Raw genomic sequence first — 19390 nt, 5'->3', positions numbered from 1 at the left:
AAGTATAGAAATAATCTATCCATTGATAATAGTTGTACCTAACAGTGAGAGCTAATATTAGCATTTACTTTGTGTGAAGTACTATTCTCTGCACTTCTCATACTTTGTCTTGTAAAATCTTCATAATTATCACATCGGTTTAGTATACTCATGTTAAGGCATACTTATTTGGATATAATTTCTTAGCTTAAGGATCAGAAAAAATTAATTAAATAGGGTTGCTGGGTGGCTCAGTCAGTTAAGCATGTGCCTTTGGCTTAAGTCATGATCTCACGTGGGGCTCCCTGCTCAGTGAGGAGACTGCTTCTCACTCTCCTGCTCTTTCTGTCAGATAAATAAATAAAATCTTTTTTTTTTAATTGGTTAAATATACTATGGTGCATCTATATTGTGGAATGTAAGACAGCCATTAAAAATGATGTAGTTTGGGCAGCGTGGGTGGCTCAGTGGTTTAGTGCTGCCTTCAGCCCAGGGCATGATTCTGGAAACCTGGGATCGAGTTTGGCTCCTGCATGGAGCCTGCTTATCCCTCTGCCTGTGTCTCTGCCTCTCTCTGTCTCTCTCTATGTCTCTCATGAGTAAATAAAATCTTTTAAAAAATTAAAAATAAATTTAAAAAATGATGTAGTTTAATAAAATTGACAAAAGTGATATCTTGGGTGTGAAAAATAAATTATAAACAATATAATTCCATTTGTCTAAAATTACATAATAGCATAACTCAGTATCTATTAAAAATGTCAAGTGTACTAGTATTTTTTTATTTTATTTTATTATTATTTTTTAATTATTTTTTATTTTTTTATTTTTTTAAGTTTAAAAATTAAAAAAAAATTTTTGTTTTAAGTAGGCTCCATTTCCATCATGGAACCCACCCAACATGATCTTGAATTCACAACCCCAAGATCAAAACCCGAGCTGAGGGAAGCCTGGATGGCTCAGTGGTTTAGTGCTGCCTTCAGCCCAGGGCCTGATCCTGGAGTTCCAGGATTGAGTCCCACCTCGGGCTCCCTGCGTGGAGCCTGCTTCTCCCTTTGCCTGTGTCTCTGCCTCTCTCTCTCTCTGTGTCACTCATGAATAAATAAATCTTTAAGAAAAAAAAAAAAAGAGTCGTATGTTTTACTGAGTCAGCCAGGCACTTCAGGTATGTCTTAGAGTTTATTGAGAGTATTTTCAGAAAACTAGGTTAACACTAAAGTAAAAGTACAAAATGAAATTTACTGAACTTGAAATTGTTCTTTTTTTGTTTTTCTGTGAGTTTTAAGTAGGCTACTTGCCCAGCACATAGCCCATCACTGGGCTCGAACTCAGGACTATGAGATCAAGACCTGAGCCAAGATCAAGAGTCTGAAGCTCAACCTGCTGAGCCACCCAGGTGCCCCCAGGCTATGGCTTTGACTTGACTGTTCTAAGAACAATAGATTTATACTCCCCCCCCCCCACCTCAAATCTCACCTGTTTTAAATAGTTTTTTTTTTTTTTATATTTATTTATGATAGTCACACACACACACACACACAGAGAGAGAGAGAGAGAGAGAGAGAGAGAGAGAGAGGCAGAGACATAGGCAGAGGGAGAAGCAGGCTCCATGCACCGGGAGCCCGATGTGGGATTCGATCCTGGGTCTCCAGGATCGCGCCCTGGGCCAAAGGCAGGCGCCAAACCGCTGCGCCACCCAGGGATCCCCTCACCTGTTTTAGAAGGAAGTTGTTGATTTTGCAGCTTGGACTGCCTCGCAAATAATTTACTCCTATTTTATTAATTTTTTTTTAGGATTCTATTTATTTGACAGAGAGAGAGAGAGCACGCGAGCACAAGCAGGAGGAATGGCAGGCAGAGGGAGAGGGAGAAGCAGGCTCCTTGCTGAGCAGGAATTCCATAGTGGGGCTTGATCTCCCCAACTGAAAGCAGATGCTTCACTGATTGAGCCACCAAGTTGCCCCTAATCAAATAATTTTTTAAATTTCACTTGAGGGTCACCTGGGTAGCACAGTTCTTTAAGCAGCTGACTCTCAGCTTTAGCTCAGGTCTTGATCTCAGGGTTGTGGCATCATCGAGCCCTATGTCAGGCAGGCTCTGTGCTGAACATGGAGTCAGCTTGACTCTCTTTCTGCCCCTCCCCACTGCACACTTATTTGCACTCTCTCAAATAAATCTTAAAAATTTTTTTCACTTGATTTATCAAAAAAAAGCCTGTGAGTATAGTTATCTAATTAAAATGAAGACTTTCCAAGTGGCAGGGGTGCCTGGCTGGCTCAGTCTATAGAGTATGTGGCTTTTGAACCTGGGGTTTTGAGTTTGAGCCCCATGTTGGGAAAAAAGGACTTTCTATTTTTTTTTAAAAGATTTATTTATTTATTCAGAGAGAGAGAGAGAGAGAGAGAGAGGCAGAGACACAGGCAGAGGAAGAAGCAGGCTCCATGCAGGAAGCCCGATTTGGGACTCGATTCCAGGTCTCCAGGATCACACCCCAGGCTGCAGGCGGCGCTAAACCGCTGCGCCACCAGGGCTGCCCAAAAAAGGACTTTCTAAGTGACAAATGAAAAAGTGCTACTTAGGTACTCAATGCCTGGTGTAGGTGGTTAGTAAATGTTGAGCTGAGTAAATTCTGGCGAATCCAAATTGAAAGAAATTAAAAAAGCATATGCTGTAAATATTGAAACCATTTTATCTTTTTTTTTTCTCCCTTTTCTTCTAAAGAAAATAAAATCACAGGTCTAACATTGCTCCACCTTAATGAGGCTGATCTTGAAAGACTTGGAATAAGGTAAGAATGATGAAATGCACCTTGTATCCAAGCATAGTTCTGACCTTGTTATTCACTTCAGAGGGACAAAGCCCATGATCACTGATATTAACTGTCTTCATTTTAAATCTGCAAAAGTCCTTAAAAACAGAATCCCCTACTTGCTGGTTAACACAGTTGTTTTTGTTTTTGCCATGCAAATCCTGTGTTTAATATTGCTAATGATTCTTCTTTTAAAAAATTTTGCTGACAAGCCTTCATGAAGTTTGTGGTGGCCAAGTTTTTACTCTCAGGTTCAGAATAATTGGATTATACACATCAAAAAATATATAAGAACTGTTAGAGAAATGTTGACAAGAAAAATCAAGGCTACCACCTTATTTTGTACATATTTCTAGATCTTCCTAAAGTCATCTCAAGACTGAAATGCATATTTGGTATTAGGTTTTTTTTTAAAGACACGATCCAAAGTATTTTGGTCCTTTTTTGATTGTATGATTTGAGACGAGTAATTTAACCCTTCAGTTTCTGCATCTGTCAAATGGAAAATAATAATGAGACAATGTACATGAAGTGATTAGCACATTGGCCCTTAATAAAGTTAGAAATTCCTATATAAGGCTGGAGGTTGTAAGGTCTAGGTTAGTGTGGATCCACTTTAAAGATCACGGTTGAGGTGCAAAAATTTAAATATTCCTTAAAATGGAGAGTTTGTATTTTTTTGGGGGGGGGGTTGTGGTTTTTTTTATTTTTTTTTTAAGATTTTATTTATTTATTCATGAGAGACAGAGAGAGAGAGGGAGAGAGAGAGAGGCAGAGACACAGGCAGAGGGAGATGCAGGCTCCATGCAGGAGCCTGATGTGGGACTTGATCCCGGGACTCCAGGATCATGCCTTGGGCCGAAGGCAGGCGCTAAACTACTGAGCCACCCAGGGATCCGCCCCCCCCCCCTTTTTTTTTTTTGGTTTGTATTTTTTTAGAGAATTGGCAACAGTGGTGAAATAAGGTTTTTTCCTTCTGGAAGTCCACTTAGCTAAATGTTTTTGTGGTAACAGTAACCAAAGTATCAAAACAAAGGATTAGTACTTCATGTACTATTGTTTAGTAGTTGATAATAGAAGCAAATTGTGAGGAAAAAAAATCACCTTTAAGACATTTACTTGAGTTTTAGTAAATGTTCTTTAGATCAGAATCTTCAAGACCTTACCTTGCCTCTTTCATAATCACATTTCAGCCCTCTTAGTCCCCTCAAAATTCCCCTTACTACTTATTTCTTAGGTTTAATAGTTGCTTACTATTTTTTTTTTTTTAATTTATTTATGATAGTCACAGAGAGAGAGAGAGAGGCAGAGACACAGGCAGAGGGAGAAGCAGGCTCCATGCACCGGGAGCCTGATGTGGGATTCGATCCCGGGTCTCCAGGATCGCGCCCCGGGCCAAAGGCAGGCGCCAAACCGCTGCGCCACCCAGGGATCCCTAGTTGCTTACTATTTTAATTGAATTTGTTCCAGTAGAGCTTGCTTTCAAAGAGAACCATTTACTTTGTGGACTCAAATACTACTGATTTATTCAACAAATAATTATGGAGGGCCCACTGTGTGTGAGAAATTTTTCTAGGAACTTGGGAGACATGAGTGAACAAAATAGAATTTCATACGAATATTATGTGGCATACCTTGTACCCATCTTATAACTCTGAGGTGGATTCTGCAGGACTTTTCAAGGCTGTGTTTTCTTATACAGAAGCCACTAGCTACATGTTTAAATTAATTAAAATTAAAGTTTCCATTCCTCTCTTAGCCATATTCCACTTATGGCTAGCGGCTACCATGTTGGATAGGGCAGATATAGAACATTTCCATTATGGCAAAATTCTGACTGGAGCTGCCTTTGGAGATCCCATTGAGATCAAAGTTGTTAACAGTAGTACAAATGTAACCAAGTTATTAATATAGCCTTGTGCTGTTTTCCTCTCCTTTCCTGTTTTACCTTTCCTAGGATTTATATCCTAAAATAAATGACCTATATGTAATCTCTTGTCCTAGATTCTGCTTTCTAGGGAAAATGCAATTTAGACAAAGTACTTAAATTTTCTCAAGTTTATAATCAACTGTTGATTTAAAAGAGTTTTCTAAGAAATAAGAAATATTGGTACATTAAATGTACATATCAGTTGTGAGAAATTTTCGATTTCAGAAATGATGAAATACAGAAATAAAATCTTACTGTAGTCTAACAATGACCTATGACTACTTTATTTATTTATTCATGAGAGACACAGAGAAAGGCAGAGACATAGGCAGAGGGAGAAGCAGGCCTCATGCAGGGAGCCTAATGCAGGACTTGATCCTGGACCCCGGGATCATGCCCTGAGACAAAGGCAGACACTCAACCGCCAAGCCATCCAGATGTCCCGAACCAGTTCTGATTTCTTCTCTCTTTTTTTTTTTTTTTTTTTAAGATTTTTATTTATTTATTTGAGGGAGAGTGGGTTAGAGGAATCACAGAGTTAGAGGAAGAAGCAGACCCACCACTGATCAGGGAGCTGGATGCAGGGCTCGATCCCAGGACCCTGAGATCACGACGCAAGACAAAAGCAGACACTCAATGGACTGAGCCACCCAGGCGCCCCCAGTTCTGATTTCAAAGTCCTTTCTTATTCTTACTGTGCTCTACTTCAGAGTGCTACCTTGAGTCATGCAAATTCAGGGTTGTGAGGGAAGATGACAACTTCAGTTAGGTTAACGTAGGTTTGTTAAGGAGGGCATGTAATGTAGTAAGCACTGGGTGTTATATGCTGTGGATGAGTAACTGAACTCTACAGCTAAAGCTAATGATACACTATATGTTAACTAATTGAGTTTAAATGTAGTAAGTTAAACTTTTTAAAAAAACATTTATTTACTTATTATTTATGATAGACATAGAGAGAGAGAGAGAGACAGAGAGGCAGAGACACAGGAGGAGGGAGAAGCAGGCTCCATGCCAGGAGCCTGACGCAGGACTCGATCCCGGGACTCCAGGATCACGCCCTGGGCCAAAGGCAGGTGCTATACCGCTGAGCCACCCAGGGATCCCCCCCCCCCAAAAAAAAAAAAACTTAAGTATCAATTGAGCATTCAGGGGGATCCTGGAGTTCCAGGATCGAGTCCCGCATCGGGCTCCCTGCATGGAGCCTGCTTCTTCCTCTGCCTGTGTCTCTGCCTCTCTCTCTGTGTGTCTCTCATGAATAAATAAATAAAATCTTTTTAAAAAAAATTTGAGCATTCAGTAGAGACATAGGAGATATTGAAGTCTGAGTTACCACGGAAAGAGGACCAAGCCTGGGGAAGAGTTCTTAGCAGGGGTATGTGTTTGAATTATTAATTTCTTTCTTTCTTTCTTTCTTTCTTTCTTTCTTTCTTTCTTTCTTTCTTTCTTTCTTTCTTTCTATTTATTTATTTAAAAGATTTTATTTATTCATTCATGATAGAGAGAGAGAGAGAGAGGCAGAGAGAGGCAGAGACAGAGACAGAGGCAGAGGGAGAAGCAGGCTCCATTCAGGGAGCCTGACGTGGGACTCGATCCTGGGACTCCAGGATCATGCCCTGGGCCGAAGGCAGGCACCCATACCGCCAAGCCACCCAGGCTTCCCCTAATTTTTCCTTTTAATCTGACTTCCTATTATGTTAGTGTAGATAATTTAGCGTTGATTATATACTATTATATACTCTAGGGATTATTATTAAGCAAATAATGATAGATTTGCTTATCCTATTATAATTTTAGTACCTTGGGTGACAGAAAGAAGCTCCAAGCTTGTATCCAACAACTGAGTGAAATTCATGTTGATGCAATGAAGGTAAGAGGAATAGAGTTTATCATGTTTTTTTAAATTTATCATGCTTTTTTTATATAAAGTTCTATAACTTAGAATGAACACATGTAGAATGCATTTTATTTATTATTTTAAAATATTATTTTTAGAGAGAGCACATGTGTGTGCATGCAAGCTGTGGGGAGGGGCAGATGGGAAGAGTAAATCTCAAGCAGACTCCCTGCTGAGGGCAGAGTCAGGCACAAGGGTCTATCCCAGGACCCTTATATCACGACCCTAGCCAAAATCAAGAGTTAAATGCTCAACTGACTGAGCCACCTAGATGCCCCTGTAGAATTCATATTAAAAGGGGAAAAAAATTTTCATTTTAAAAAGAATGGAAGGAAGTCTACTTCTCTGATTGATTTTGATGCTTCTAAACTGCATTTTCTTTTTTTTCTTTTTATTATTATTATTTAAGATTTTACTTATTTCAGAGAGAGCATGAGCCAAGGTGGAGGAGAGGAGCAGAGGGAGAGGGAGGAGCCAACTCCCCGATAAGCAGGGAGCCCCCCAATGCGGGGCTGGATCCCAGGACCTTGGGATCATGACCCAAGCTGAAGGGAGATGCTTAATTAACCTACTTAGCCACCCAGGCACACCACAAACTGCATTTTCTAAATTTTTTATTTATTTTTATTTTTTATTATTTTTTAAAGATTTTATTTATTCATGGGAGACACAGAGAGAGAGAGAGAGAGAGGCAGACACAGGCAGAGGGAGAAGCAGGCTCCACGCAGGGAGCCCGACGTGTGACTTGATCCCGGGTCTTCAAGATCACGCCCTGGGCTGAAGGCGGCGCTAAACCGCTGAGCAATCCGGGCTGCCCTCTAAATTTTTTATTAAAGATTTTATTTATTTATTCATGAAAGAGAGAGAGCGAGAGAGGCAAAGACACAGGCAGAGGAAGAAGCAGGCTCCATGCAGGGAGCCTGATGCAGAACTCAATCCTGGGACTCCAGGATCACGCCCTGGGCCGAAGGCAGGCACTAAACTGCTGAGCCACCCAGGGATTCCTGCATTTTCTAAATTAAGCACAGAATACTTAAATCAAAAGAAAAATTAAAATATATTAAGCATTATAGAAAAGTACAAGTAGAATACTACCCAGCTTGTTAAATCTTAACATTTGGCCTAATTTCTTTAGATCTGTTGTTTGTTTGTTTATTTTTAAGACAGTTTATTTATTTATTCATGAGAGACACAGAGGCAGAGACACAGGCAGAGGGAGAAGCAGGCTCCATGCAGGAAGCCCGACGTGGGACCCGATCCCGGGTCTCCAGGATCACACGCTGGCTGCAGACGGCGCTAAACCGCTGTGCCACCGGGGCTGCCCTGAAAAAATATTTTTTTTTAAGAGCTTATATTAAGTAATGTCTACCCCCAAGGTAGGGCTCAGACTTACAACCCCGAGATCAAAAAGTAACATGCTTGGGGTTTGTGGGTGGCTTAGTCGACTAAGCATCTGACTCATGATTTCAAAGATTTTTATTTATTTATTCATGAGAAACACACAGAGAGAGAGGCAGAGACACAGGCAGAGGGAGAAGGCAGGCTCCACACAGGGAGCCCGTTGTGGGACTCGATCCCGGGACTCCAGGATCACACCCTGGGCCGAAGGCATGCGCTAAACTGCTGAACCATCTAAGTGTCCCTGACTCATGATTTCAGTTCAGGTCATATTCTCAGGGTGGTGCGATTGAGCTCCACTGCTGGGTGTGGAGCCTGCCTAAAATTTTCTCTCTCCCTCTATTCCCCCTGCCCCCACCTCCACACTTGCATATGCTTGAGTATGCACACATACACTCTCTCTCTCTCTCTCAAAAGAAAGTCGCATGCCCTACTGACTCAGTCAGCCAGGTGCGGCCCCCTTTAATTATTTATTTAGGTTTAATTTATTTATTTGAGAAAGGGTAGGGGAGAGAGCACATGAGCTGGAGGGAGAGGGAAAGAGAATCTAAAGCAGACTGCTCTGAGCATAGAGCCTGAGACAGCTTGATCCCATTCCTATGAGATCATGACCTAAGCTGATACCAAGAGTCAGCTGCTCAACTGACTGAACCACCCAGGTGCCCCCCCTACCTTATTTTTTTAAGATTTTGTTTTTAAGTAATCTCTACACCCAAAATGGGGCTCAAATTAAAGAATTCCAAGATCAAGAGTTACATGCTCCACCAACAGAGCCAGCTAGGTGCCCTATGTTTTAAAATATTTAATGAATGTGTTTGGTTCAGTCCTACAATAATTTTTTTTTATAGACCAAGTAGTGGTTCTTACAGCAAGTATTTTATTTGAAAACTAATCATATTTTAGCCCTTTCTGAAAGTTTCCTAATGTTAAAATGCCTCATTCTTTTCATGAAGAATTAAATGGAATGATCATTTATTTAAGATGATCTTTAACAATTTTGTCCTATAGTTAGAAGAAAGTTGCTATCCTGTAATCTATTTTGTCCTTCATGAAAAGGGCAGCATTGAGTGTTCTTCCCATTTTCACAATTAAAATTTACAACAAAATATTTTTTTTAAAGATTTTATTTATTTGTTTGAGACAGAGAGAGAGAGAGGGAGAAGCGGGCTCCATGTAGGGAGCTGATGTGGGACTCGATCCTGGGTCTCCAGGATCAGGCCCTGGGCTGAAGGCGGCGCTAAACCCCTGAGCCACCCGGGCTGCCCACAACAAAATATTTTTGAGATGATATTCAAGACAATCAGCAGTTTCATTTGCTCACTTTTATTCTTTCTGTTTTTCATCAGAAACAGAAAATTGTCTAACTACATGTATGTAAGAGTTATAATTTACAGTTTTTGAGAATAGATTTTAAAGTTACTAAGTACTTTAGTCAGTGAGTCACAGTATAGAAATGAAATTGATAGCTTAGATGATTTTAGTTTCAGCAGCTGTACAGCTGAATGAATGATTGTACCTACTCTAATTTGGTATCCAGCTTTTATTTTCTTTTTGTTGTTTTTTTTTTAAGTATTTATTCATGAGAGACAAGCAGAGACATAGACAGAGGGAGAAGCAGGCTCCCTTTAGGGAGCCTGATGCAGAACTCTATCCCAGGACTCTGGGATCATGACCTGAGCCAAAGGCAGATGCTCAACCACTGAGCCACCCAGGTGTTCCTGTTCTTTTCTTTTAAAGAACAGCTTTAGGGATCCCTGGGTCGCTCAGCGGTTTAGCGCCTGCCTTTGGCCCAGGGTGCGATCCTGGAGTCCCGGGATCGAGTCCCACGTCAGGCTCCCTGCATGGAGCCTGCTTCACCCTCTGCCTGTGTCTCTGCCTCTCTCCCTCTCTGTGTCTTTCATGAATAAATAAATTAAAAATTTAAAAAATAAAATAAAAAAGAACAGCTTTAGTGAGATATAATTCACATAGCTCACAATTCAGTCATTTGAAGTCTACAAGTTGGGGCTCCTGGGTGGCTCAGTCAGTAGAACATGAAGCTCTTGATCTTAGGGTCATGAGTTTGAGCCCCACATTGGGCATAGAGATTACATTAAAAAAAAAAAGATTAAAAAAAAAAAAAAAAGATTATGTATTCTGGATATAAGCCCCATGTCAGATATATGATATTCAAATATTTTCTCCCATTCTCTGGATCATCTTTACTTTCTTAGAGGTGCTGTTCTTTACAGCACAAAAGCTTTTCATTTTGATGTAGTCCAGTTTATTTTTTGTTCTTTTTGCCTCTCGTGCTTTCATCATATCTAATAAACCATTGCTTGCCTAACCCAAGGTCACAACCTTTCATTCTTGATTGTTTTCTTCATGCTAAATTTAGTTGGCCTCTGAAGCTTAGAATTGTGTAACAGTAGGACGAATTAGTGTTCAACCTAACAGGTGCTAATTTGTCCAATGAATCTCGAGTGAAATGCCTTCTTAATGTACTCCTTAATGTACCATCTCTTAATATGTATTATAGAATTACCAGCTCTATTTTTCCCTAGTGGTTCTCTCTCTTCAGGGTAGAACTGACCACTTCTTTTTGTTTCTTATTCTGCATTCTCTTTCGCCACTACTCTGGACATATATTCTGTTACCTCCTGCAGAACGCAGGAATGATACCTTATTCATCTCATCCTCCATGTTTTGTGTATATAGGAGACACTTTGTAGACAATAGGATTGTTTAATCCTTCTTGGCTAGTAACACAATAGAGAATCATATAATCTTGTTTTAATTTAATTTAATTTTTTTTATTTAGTTTTTTTTTTTTTTAATTTTTATTTATTTACGATAGTCACACACAGAGAGAGAGAGAGAGAGGCAGAGACACAGGCAGAGGGAGAAGCAGGCTCCATGCACCGGGAGCCCGACGTGGGATTCGATCCCGGGTCTCCAGGATCGCGCCCTGGGCCAAAGGCAGGCGCCAAACCGCTGCGCCACCCAGGGATCCCTTTTATTTAGTTTTTAAAAAATGTTATTTATTTATTTATTCATGAGAGACTTATAGAGAGGGAGGCAGAGACACAGGCAGATGGAGAAGCAGGCTCCATGCAGGGAGCCTGATGTAGGACTCGATCCCTGATCGCGGAATCACGCCCTGAGCTGAAGGCAGACGTCCAACTGCTGAGCCACCCAGGCGTCCCAGAGAATCATATAATCTTTAAAAGTGACAAGTATAAGGAGTAGTTTATATTAAATAATGGAAGAATAAAAACAACAGATTATAAATATTGATTGAGACACTTTAATATATTCACAATCATTAAGAGTTGGGAAGGAAATATGAAATAATATACCTTGAATTACCAACAGCTAGTTGCCCTACATCAGGGGAATGATTTAAAAATGTTAGTTCTGGGCACTTTGGTGGCTCAGTCCATTAAGTGCCTGCTTTCGGCTCAGGTCATGATCCCAGGGTCCTGGGATTGAGCCCTCCATTGGACTCCCTCTCCCTCTACCTGCCACTCCCCCTGATTGTGCACTCGTGTGTGCTCTCTCTTTCTCTCTCTCTCTGTCAAAAAAAAAAAAAAAAAAAAAAGTTCATCATGAGGCACCTAGGTGGCTCAGCCAGTTAAGTGTCCAACTCTCGATTTTAGCTCAGGTCATGATCTCTGGATCATGAGATTGAGCTCCCTGTGGGTTTCATACTCAGCAGCGTAGAGTCTGGTTGAGATCATCTCTGTCCCTCTGCCCCACTTACTCTCATGCACGCATTTGCACAAGAACTCTCTGTCTGTCAAATAAATTAAAAAATCGTTTTTTTTGTTAAAGATTTTATTTATATATTTGACAGAGAGGGGGGTACAAACAGAGGGACCTGGAGTGGGAAAGGGAGAAGTAGATAACCTGCTGAGCAGGGAGTCTGATGCGGGGCTCTATGCCAGGACTCTGAGATCGGGTTGTGAGTCGAAGGCAGTTGCTTAACCGACTGAGCCACTCAGGCACTCCTTAATAAAAAAAAAGAATCTTAAAAAAAAAAGTTTATCAATGAAATGGAACCGTTATAAGGATAATTATTGAGGTGTCTGGCTCAGTCTATCAGTGTGGAGAGCATGCAACTCTTTTTTTCTTAGCATGCAATTCTTGATCTCAGGTTGTGAGATCAAGCTCCATGTTGGGCGAGCTTACTTTAAAAAAAAAAAAAAAAAAGATAGAGCACCTGGGTGGCTCAGTCAGTTTAGCCTCCAGCTCTTGATTTCATTTTTTTTTTTTTTTTAAATAAATAAACAAAAGATTTATTTATTTACTGGGGGTAGGGACCAAAGGAAGAGTCTTAAGCAGACTCCATGCTAAGCATGGAGCCTGACTCGGGGCTGGATCCCACAACCTGAGGCAAAACCAACTGTCAGACACTTAACCGATTGTGTCACATATATGCCCTCAAAATCCCCAACTTTTAAGCTTTCCTTTGATGAGGTGACAGACCTTGATATATTATTTAACCAAAACCAGATCTAAACTTACTAATTATACTTTTATATTCCGAAAACTCGAACTGCTTATCACCAAACGCTAATCAAACTTTCCCTTACTTAAGTCTAGTTCAATTTGTTTCCTCTGACAGGATACAAGGCAAACACCCAGTTTGCTTGAGTTTTAAAAGGATATTTCATTTGCCCCACTTGAATGACCAATAAAGACATAAGTCCAATTGGCAAAGTGAAAAGGGGGCAGCTCTTGATTTCAGTTCAGGCGGTGATCTCCAGGTTGTGGGATCAAGCCCCTTGTTGGGCTTAGGCTCAGCATGGAGTCTGTTTGAGTTTCTCTCTTTCCCTCTGCCCCTCCCCCTGCTCTTGTTCATACGCTTGCATGCTCTCTGTCTAAAATAAATCTTTTTCTTCTAAATGGATAATTATTAAGATTTGCAAAATATAAAAGTGCTCATGATGCATTTTGACATGAAAAGTATGTATATTATGATACTATGCTAAAATGATTTTCATTGAGTTCTTGATTTTTTTTGTTTTTATTTTTTAAAAAAATTTTATCCATTTGAGAGAGAAAGAGAAAGAGTGCATGGGGGAAGGAGTGGAGGGAGAGAGGGGGAAGGAGAGAGAATCTCAAGCTGAGTATGTGGAACCCTGCACAGAGCTCGATCTCACAACCCTGAGATCATGACCTGAGCCGAAACCAAGAGCTGGTTGCTTAACCGACGGAGCCACCCAGGTGCCCCTCTTTTTTTTTTTTTAATAAAGCTACTTAAATGTTCTTTGTTTTAACCAGTTATTACACCTGAAAAATTGACAGTGAAGACTTTTAGACCCTTAAATGGACTAAAAATAGATTATAGAATTTTTTTTATAACTTTTAATAATGAAATAGATTCTAGGGACACCTGGGTGGCTCAGTTAAACCTATGCCTTCAGCTCAGGTTATGATCTAAGGTCCTGGGATTGAGCCCATGTTCCTGGCTCAGCAGTGAATCTGCTTCTTTCTCTCCCTCTGCTACTCCTCCTGCTTCTGCTCTTTCTCAAATAAATAAAATATTTTTAAAAAATAGATTCTCTTATGGAACTGGAGGGTATTATGCTGAGTGAAATAAGTCAATCGGAGAAAGACAAACATTATATGTTCTCATTCATTTGGGGAATGTAAATAATAGTGAAAAGGAATAGAAGGGAAGGGAGAAGAAATGGGTAGGAAATATCAGAAAGGGAGACAGAACATAAAGACTCCTAACTCTGGGAAACGAACTAGGGGTGGTGGAAGGGGAGGAGGGCGGGGGGTGGGGGTGAATGGGTGACGGGCATTGAGGGGGGCACTTGACGGGATGAACACTGGGTGTTATTCTGTATGTTGGCAAATTGAACACCAATAAAAAATAAATTTATTATTAAAAAAAATAGATTCTTTTAAAAAAATAGATTCTCTTTGTGGTGGTTACATTAATCTTATATATAAGGGGAAAGGAAAAGACCAATATATGATTTTCTTTTATTTTTCTTTTACTTTTTTTTTTTTTGGAAGATTTATTTATTTGAGAGAGAGAGAGAGCATGTGTGAGAGAGCACAAGTGGTGTAGAGGGAGGAGCAGGCTGCCCATTGAGGCAGGAGCCCGATGCAGGGTTCGAACCCAGGACACAGGACAGGGATCATGACCTGAATTGATTTTTTTTTTTTAATTTATTCACAGAGATAGAGAAAGAGAGGCAGAGACACAGGTAGAGGGAGAAGCAGGCATCATACAGAGAGCCTGATGTGGGACTCGATCCAGGGTCTCCAGGATCACGCCCTGGACTGCAGGCGGTGCTAAACCGCTGCGCCACCAGGGCTGCCCTCATGACCTGAATTGAAGGCAGCCACTTAACCAACTGAGCCACCCAAGCACCACTTACTTTATTTTTTTTTAAGATTTTATTTTATTTTATTTTAAGATTTTATTTATTTATTCATGAGAGAGAGAGAGAGAGGCAGAGACACAGGCAGAGGGAGAAGCAGCCTCCGTGCAGACAGCCTGACGTGGGACTCGATCCCGGGTCTCCAGGATCACGCCCTGGGCTGCAGGCGGCGCTAAACCACTGTGCCACTGGGGCTGCCTAGTATGGCTTTTAAGATGTTTTTTTTTTTTAAGATTTTATTTTTTTAGCCTGCGGTAAAAAAATATATATATATATATATTTTTTTTTTTAAATTAATTAATTAATTTATTTATTCATGAGAGACAGAGAGAGAGAGAGAGAGAGAGAGGCAGAGACATAGGCAGAGGGAGAAGCAGGCTTCCAGCAGGGAGCCTGGTATGGGATTCGATCCCAGGACCCTGGGATCACTCCCTGAGACGAAGGCAACGCTTAACCACTGAGCCACCCAGGCATCCCTGGCTTTTATAATCTAAAGGAGTATGTTAAATAACATACTTGTATTTAAGTTGAATACAAGACTAATTTATCAAAGGCTAATCAAATCATAATAAAATGATTGGAATTCTTATCATTCTATTCTTAGCATCCATTAAGAAGAAGTAAAATATACCCAGATCCAACATACTTGATCTATCTGATAGTAAGGTAATATTATATTAATATCTTGTTATTTCCCATAGTCGTGTTCTTACCTGAGAACAATTGAATAGCTTTGACTGTGCACTGTAGATAGGAATGACTGTACAAAAATTTTAGATGGAGTTACATATTGTTACTGATACCAATTTAAACATAATTTTCTAGGTAATTAATGATCCTATCCATGGCCACATTGAACTCCACCCTCTCCTCATCCGAATCATCGACACACCTCAATTTCAGCGGCTTCGATATATCAAACAGTTGGGAGGCAGTTACTACATTTTTCCAGGTGCTTCGCACAATCGATTTGAGCACAGTCTAGGGTAAGAAGTCCATTGATGGGGAATTTACAGTTATTAAATACCTTCTTTATCTTATGAAATGACTGTCTCATCTTACCTTTTAGAGTATTTGACAAAATGGTAATAATATCCATATTTTGTTGATGAGAAAACTGAGGTTTTGATTTACCTTGATATATTTTATTTATTTTATATATTCTTATAAGCCAATTCAGATCCTTGCTGGAAAGATAATCAAAGTGTCTATTGACAGGTAATTTGGATGATGTATTTGTGTTTAAGTACTTCAAACCTAACATGTTTGGTTACTGGTATAACTAATTTTGTAAGTTTGATTATTTAGTTTTCCTGTTTAGTCTTGTACAGAAGTGCCATTTGAAACCAGATGGTTTTATTCACCTATCAGGAAATTTGTAGATCAGAAAAATATTCACAAGCCTTAGAGAAGGTGGCACCTCTGTTACATACAACCAAGTTGAGAATTTGGTCTGCTTTTCCGTTATAAAATTTGGAGCTAGTAGAACATGGGCTGGGTAGAACTGGACAGTTTTCTAGGTTTTGTGAAATACTTATACTGTTTTACTTTGTTTTGAAGTGTTTTTTGGTTTCTATGGGGCTTTTTTTGGAAGCGTTTTTAATAGCCAGAATACAAGTGTCTACTCAAATGTGCATTCATTCATCAACACATTTATTGAATACTTATGAGGCTTTACCAAACCAACAGGGTAGCAATTGTCTCTAACTTCCTGGAGTTCAGAGCTAAATGGGAAAAGAAAGATATTGTATTCATTCAGGAATTACTTTCAGGGAATATGCTAAAAGTGCATTTAACATTTGTCAGGCACTTTATCTTCAATCTATGTTGTAAACGTTACAAAGCCAGAAGTCTTGCTTCTTTGAAAAATACTTGTAGTAAAATACATAGAATATAAAACTTACCATCTTAAAACCATTTTTATTTTTTATTTTTTAAAAAACATTTTTTAAAAAAGATTTTAGTTATTTATTCATGAGAGACACACAGAGGGAGGCAGAGACCTAGGCAGAGGGAGAAACAGGCTCCCTGCGGGGAATGTGATGCAGGATTCCATCCCAAGACCCGGGATCATGCCCTGAGCCAAACGCAGATGCTCAGTCACTGCATGTATGTTCAATAGTGTTAAATATATCCATATTATTGTGCAACCAAACTCTAGAACATTTTCATCTTGCAAAACTAAAATCTATACCCATTAAATAACAATTCCCCATTCTCCTCTCCCTCTAGCTTCTGGTCATCACCATTCTATGTTCTGTTTCTATGAATTTAACTACTCTAGGTACCTCATATAAGTAATATCTTACAGTATTTCTCTTTTTGGACTGGTTCAATTCACTTGGCATAATTTTCCCAAAGTTCATCTATGTTGGAGCATATGTGAGAATGTCCTTTTTTAAGACTAGATATTATTCAATTATATGTTTATACCACATTTTGTTTATTCCTTTATTCATGAGTGGACACTTGGGTTGCTTCCACCTCTGGCTATTGTGAATAGTGTTGCTACGATTCATATATTTCTCTGAGACTCTGCTTTCAGTGTTTTGGGTACATACCCACAGGGCACTGCGGGCTTGTATGGTAATTCTATTTTTAATTTTTTGAGGAAACGTATTGTTTTTCATAGTGGCTGCACAAGTTTATATTCCCAACAACAGTATGTAAGGGGTCTAGTTTCTCTACATCCAAGCCAACATTTGTTACTTTGTTTATTGGGTTTTGTTTTGTTTCATAATAACCTTTCTAATGAGTGTAAGGGTGGTATTTCATTGCGGTTTTAATGTTGCATTTCCCTAATGATTCCTGGTTGTGAGCCAAGAGGTCCTACTTTGGGGATTCTGTTTGTATGTTTGGGCCTGTAGTAGTAGTTCTGAAACAGACTACTCTTTAACTTTTTGTAGAGATATATGAGAACATTTAAGAAACATATTAAAGTTCTTTAGGTCCAGAAGTATCATCTTTCAAAAGGAAGAGTGACTTTATGTTATTTTTTGTTTTGTTTACTCTGCAGTGTAGGGTATCTAGCAGGATGTCTGGTTCGTGCACTGCGTGAGAAGCAACCAGAGCTGCAGATAAGTGGACGAGATGTGCTCTGTGTTCAGATTGCTGGCCTTTGTCATGATCTCGGTATGCTATACAAAGAACCAAAGTTGTTAACATAAAACCATAACATGGAGTTGTGTGTCCCCTTTTTGTGACATAGATTGTTAATATCTGTTCATTTTCAAGTTAAGCTAGAAAGATAAAAAATAGATTCATATTTTGCCAATCTACAAGCAGTTTCCTTGTTCTAAGGCTGCTTTTGTTTTTAAGGTCATGGGCCATTTTCTCATATGTTTGATGGAAGATTTATTCCACTTGCTCGCCCAAATGTGAAATGGACGGTATGTATTCATATATACATAGTTAGTAAAGACTATTAAGCAACCATTGTTGTGTTATAGTATACTTCTCCATTATAGTGTTCAGGATGTTTGTCTGTGTATGTTTCATTTGGTGTCCTAATAGTCTTCTTCTTCTTCTTCTTCTTCTTCTTCTTCTTCTTTTTTTTTTTTTTTTTTTTTAAGATTTTATTTATTTACTCACGGGAGACACACAGAGAGAGGCAGAGACATAGGCAGAGGGAGAAGCAGGCTCCATGCAGGGAGCCGGTTGCGGGACTCAATCCCAGGACCCTGGGATCATGACCTGAGCCAAAGACAGATGCTCAACCACTGAGCCACCCAGTTGCCTTCCTTTAAGGAAGGAATCGTTATCTTCAGTTTTATAAGTGTAATTATATAGAGGTATAGAAGCTCACAGAAGTATGCCTATACACAAAATCACAAAGTTGGCTTAGTTAAGTGACCAGTTCTTGGTTTCAGCTCAGGTCATGATCTCGGGGTTGTGAGATTGAGCCTTGTTTTGCTGAGTGTGGAGTCTGCTTAAGATTCACTGTCTCTTTGCCCCTCTCCCCTGCACACATGTGCACATGCACTCTCTCAAAAAATAAATCTTTTTTTTTTTTTTAATCACAAAGCTGTTAAATGGTAGAGCCAGCACTAGAAAACCAGGTTTTCTAACTGCTAATTTTTTAAAAAGATCTTTTAAAAATTTTTTTGAGAAAGAGCATGAGCTAGGGGGGAGAGGAGGGACAGATGGAGAGGGAGAAGCAGTGTCCTGCTGAGCAAGGAGCCCATCACAGGGCTCAATCCTGGGACCCTGAGATCATGACCCAAGCTGAACAGATGCTTAATTGACTGAGCTACCCAAGTGTCCCTCTATCTGCTAATTTAAAGCTCTTACTATTCTATCATACTATTGAAAAAATAAATAAATAAATAAAAGACCAACTCTATTTTAACTCATTTGTTTTGATCATGAAGTAGCCAATACCAGTCAAGTTTGATCATTTATATTAAATGAACTATTTTATAAATAGGGATATGCAGGTCACTGCCCTCTATTTTTTTTTTTTTTTAATTTTTTATTTATTTATGATAGTCACAGAGAGAGAAAGAGAGGCAGAGACACAGGCAGAGAGAGAAGCAGGCTCCATGCACCGGGAGCCTGATGTGGGAATCAATCCCGGGTCTCCAGGATCGCGCCCTGGGCCAAAGGCAGGCGCCAAACCGCTGCGCCACCCAGGGATCCCCTATTTTTTTTTTTTTTAAGATTTTATTTATTTATTCATGAGAGACACACAGAGAGAGAGGCAGAGACACTGGCAGAGAGAGAAACAGGCTCCATGCAGGGAGCCCGATGTGGGACTCGATCCCGGGTCTCCAGGATCACACCCCAGGCTGAAGGCGGCATTAAACCGCTGAGCCACCCGGGCTGCCCTGACCCCTGTTTTTGGAATCAGTTTTTGAAACAGGAAGTTAGGCTGGCTTCCATTTTTTACCACGTTGTCTTTCTGGAACCTGGAGTTGAAAAGGATATTAGTACCTACCGACGGGTTCTTCTATGTCAACCTCTATTTTCTTTCTTTTTTCTTTTCTTTTCTTTTCTTT

At 39.7% G+C, this 19390-nt stretch overlaps 1 protein-coding gene and 1 non-coding gene across 3 annotated transcripts in view; one reads left to right on the top strand and one right to left on the bottom strand.

Moving 5' to 3' along the window:
• The window catches only part of SAMHD1 (SAM and HD domain containing deoxynucleoside triphosphate triphosphohydrolase 1), a 57176-nt gene that overhangs the window by 8454 nt on the left and 29332 nt on the right, over nt 1–19390 (top strand). For both annotated transcript variants that reach the window (XM_072800904.1, XM_072800903.1), the window contains exons 2-6: nt 2701–2767; nt 6516–6588; nt 15219–15379; nt 17410–17525; nt 17712–17782. In XM_072800904.1, coding sequence (XP_072657005.1) covers nt 2701–2767; nt 6516–6588; nt 15219–15379; nt 17410–17525; nt 17712–17782 — 488 coding nt within the window. The remainder of the gene's footprint in view (nt 1–2700; nt 2768–6515; nt 6589–15218; nt 15380–17409; nt 17526–17711; nt 17783–19390) is intronic.
• On the bottom strand, nt 12602–12728 carry LOC140618917 (small nucleolar RNA SNORA27). The gene has a single exon (XR_012018910.1). It is a non-coding gene; the product is annotated as a small nucleolar RNA SNORA27 (small nucleolar RNA).

Source organism: Canis lupus, chromosome 26, assembly GCF_048164855.1.
Source record: "Canis lupus baileyi chromosome 26, mCanLup2.hap1, whole genome shotgun sequence".
Lineage (NCBI taxonomy): Eukaryota > Metazoa > Chordata > Mammalia > Carnivora > Canidae > Canis > Canis lupus.
This window is presented reverse-complemented; position numbering and strand designations above follow the sequence as displayed.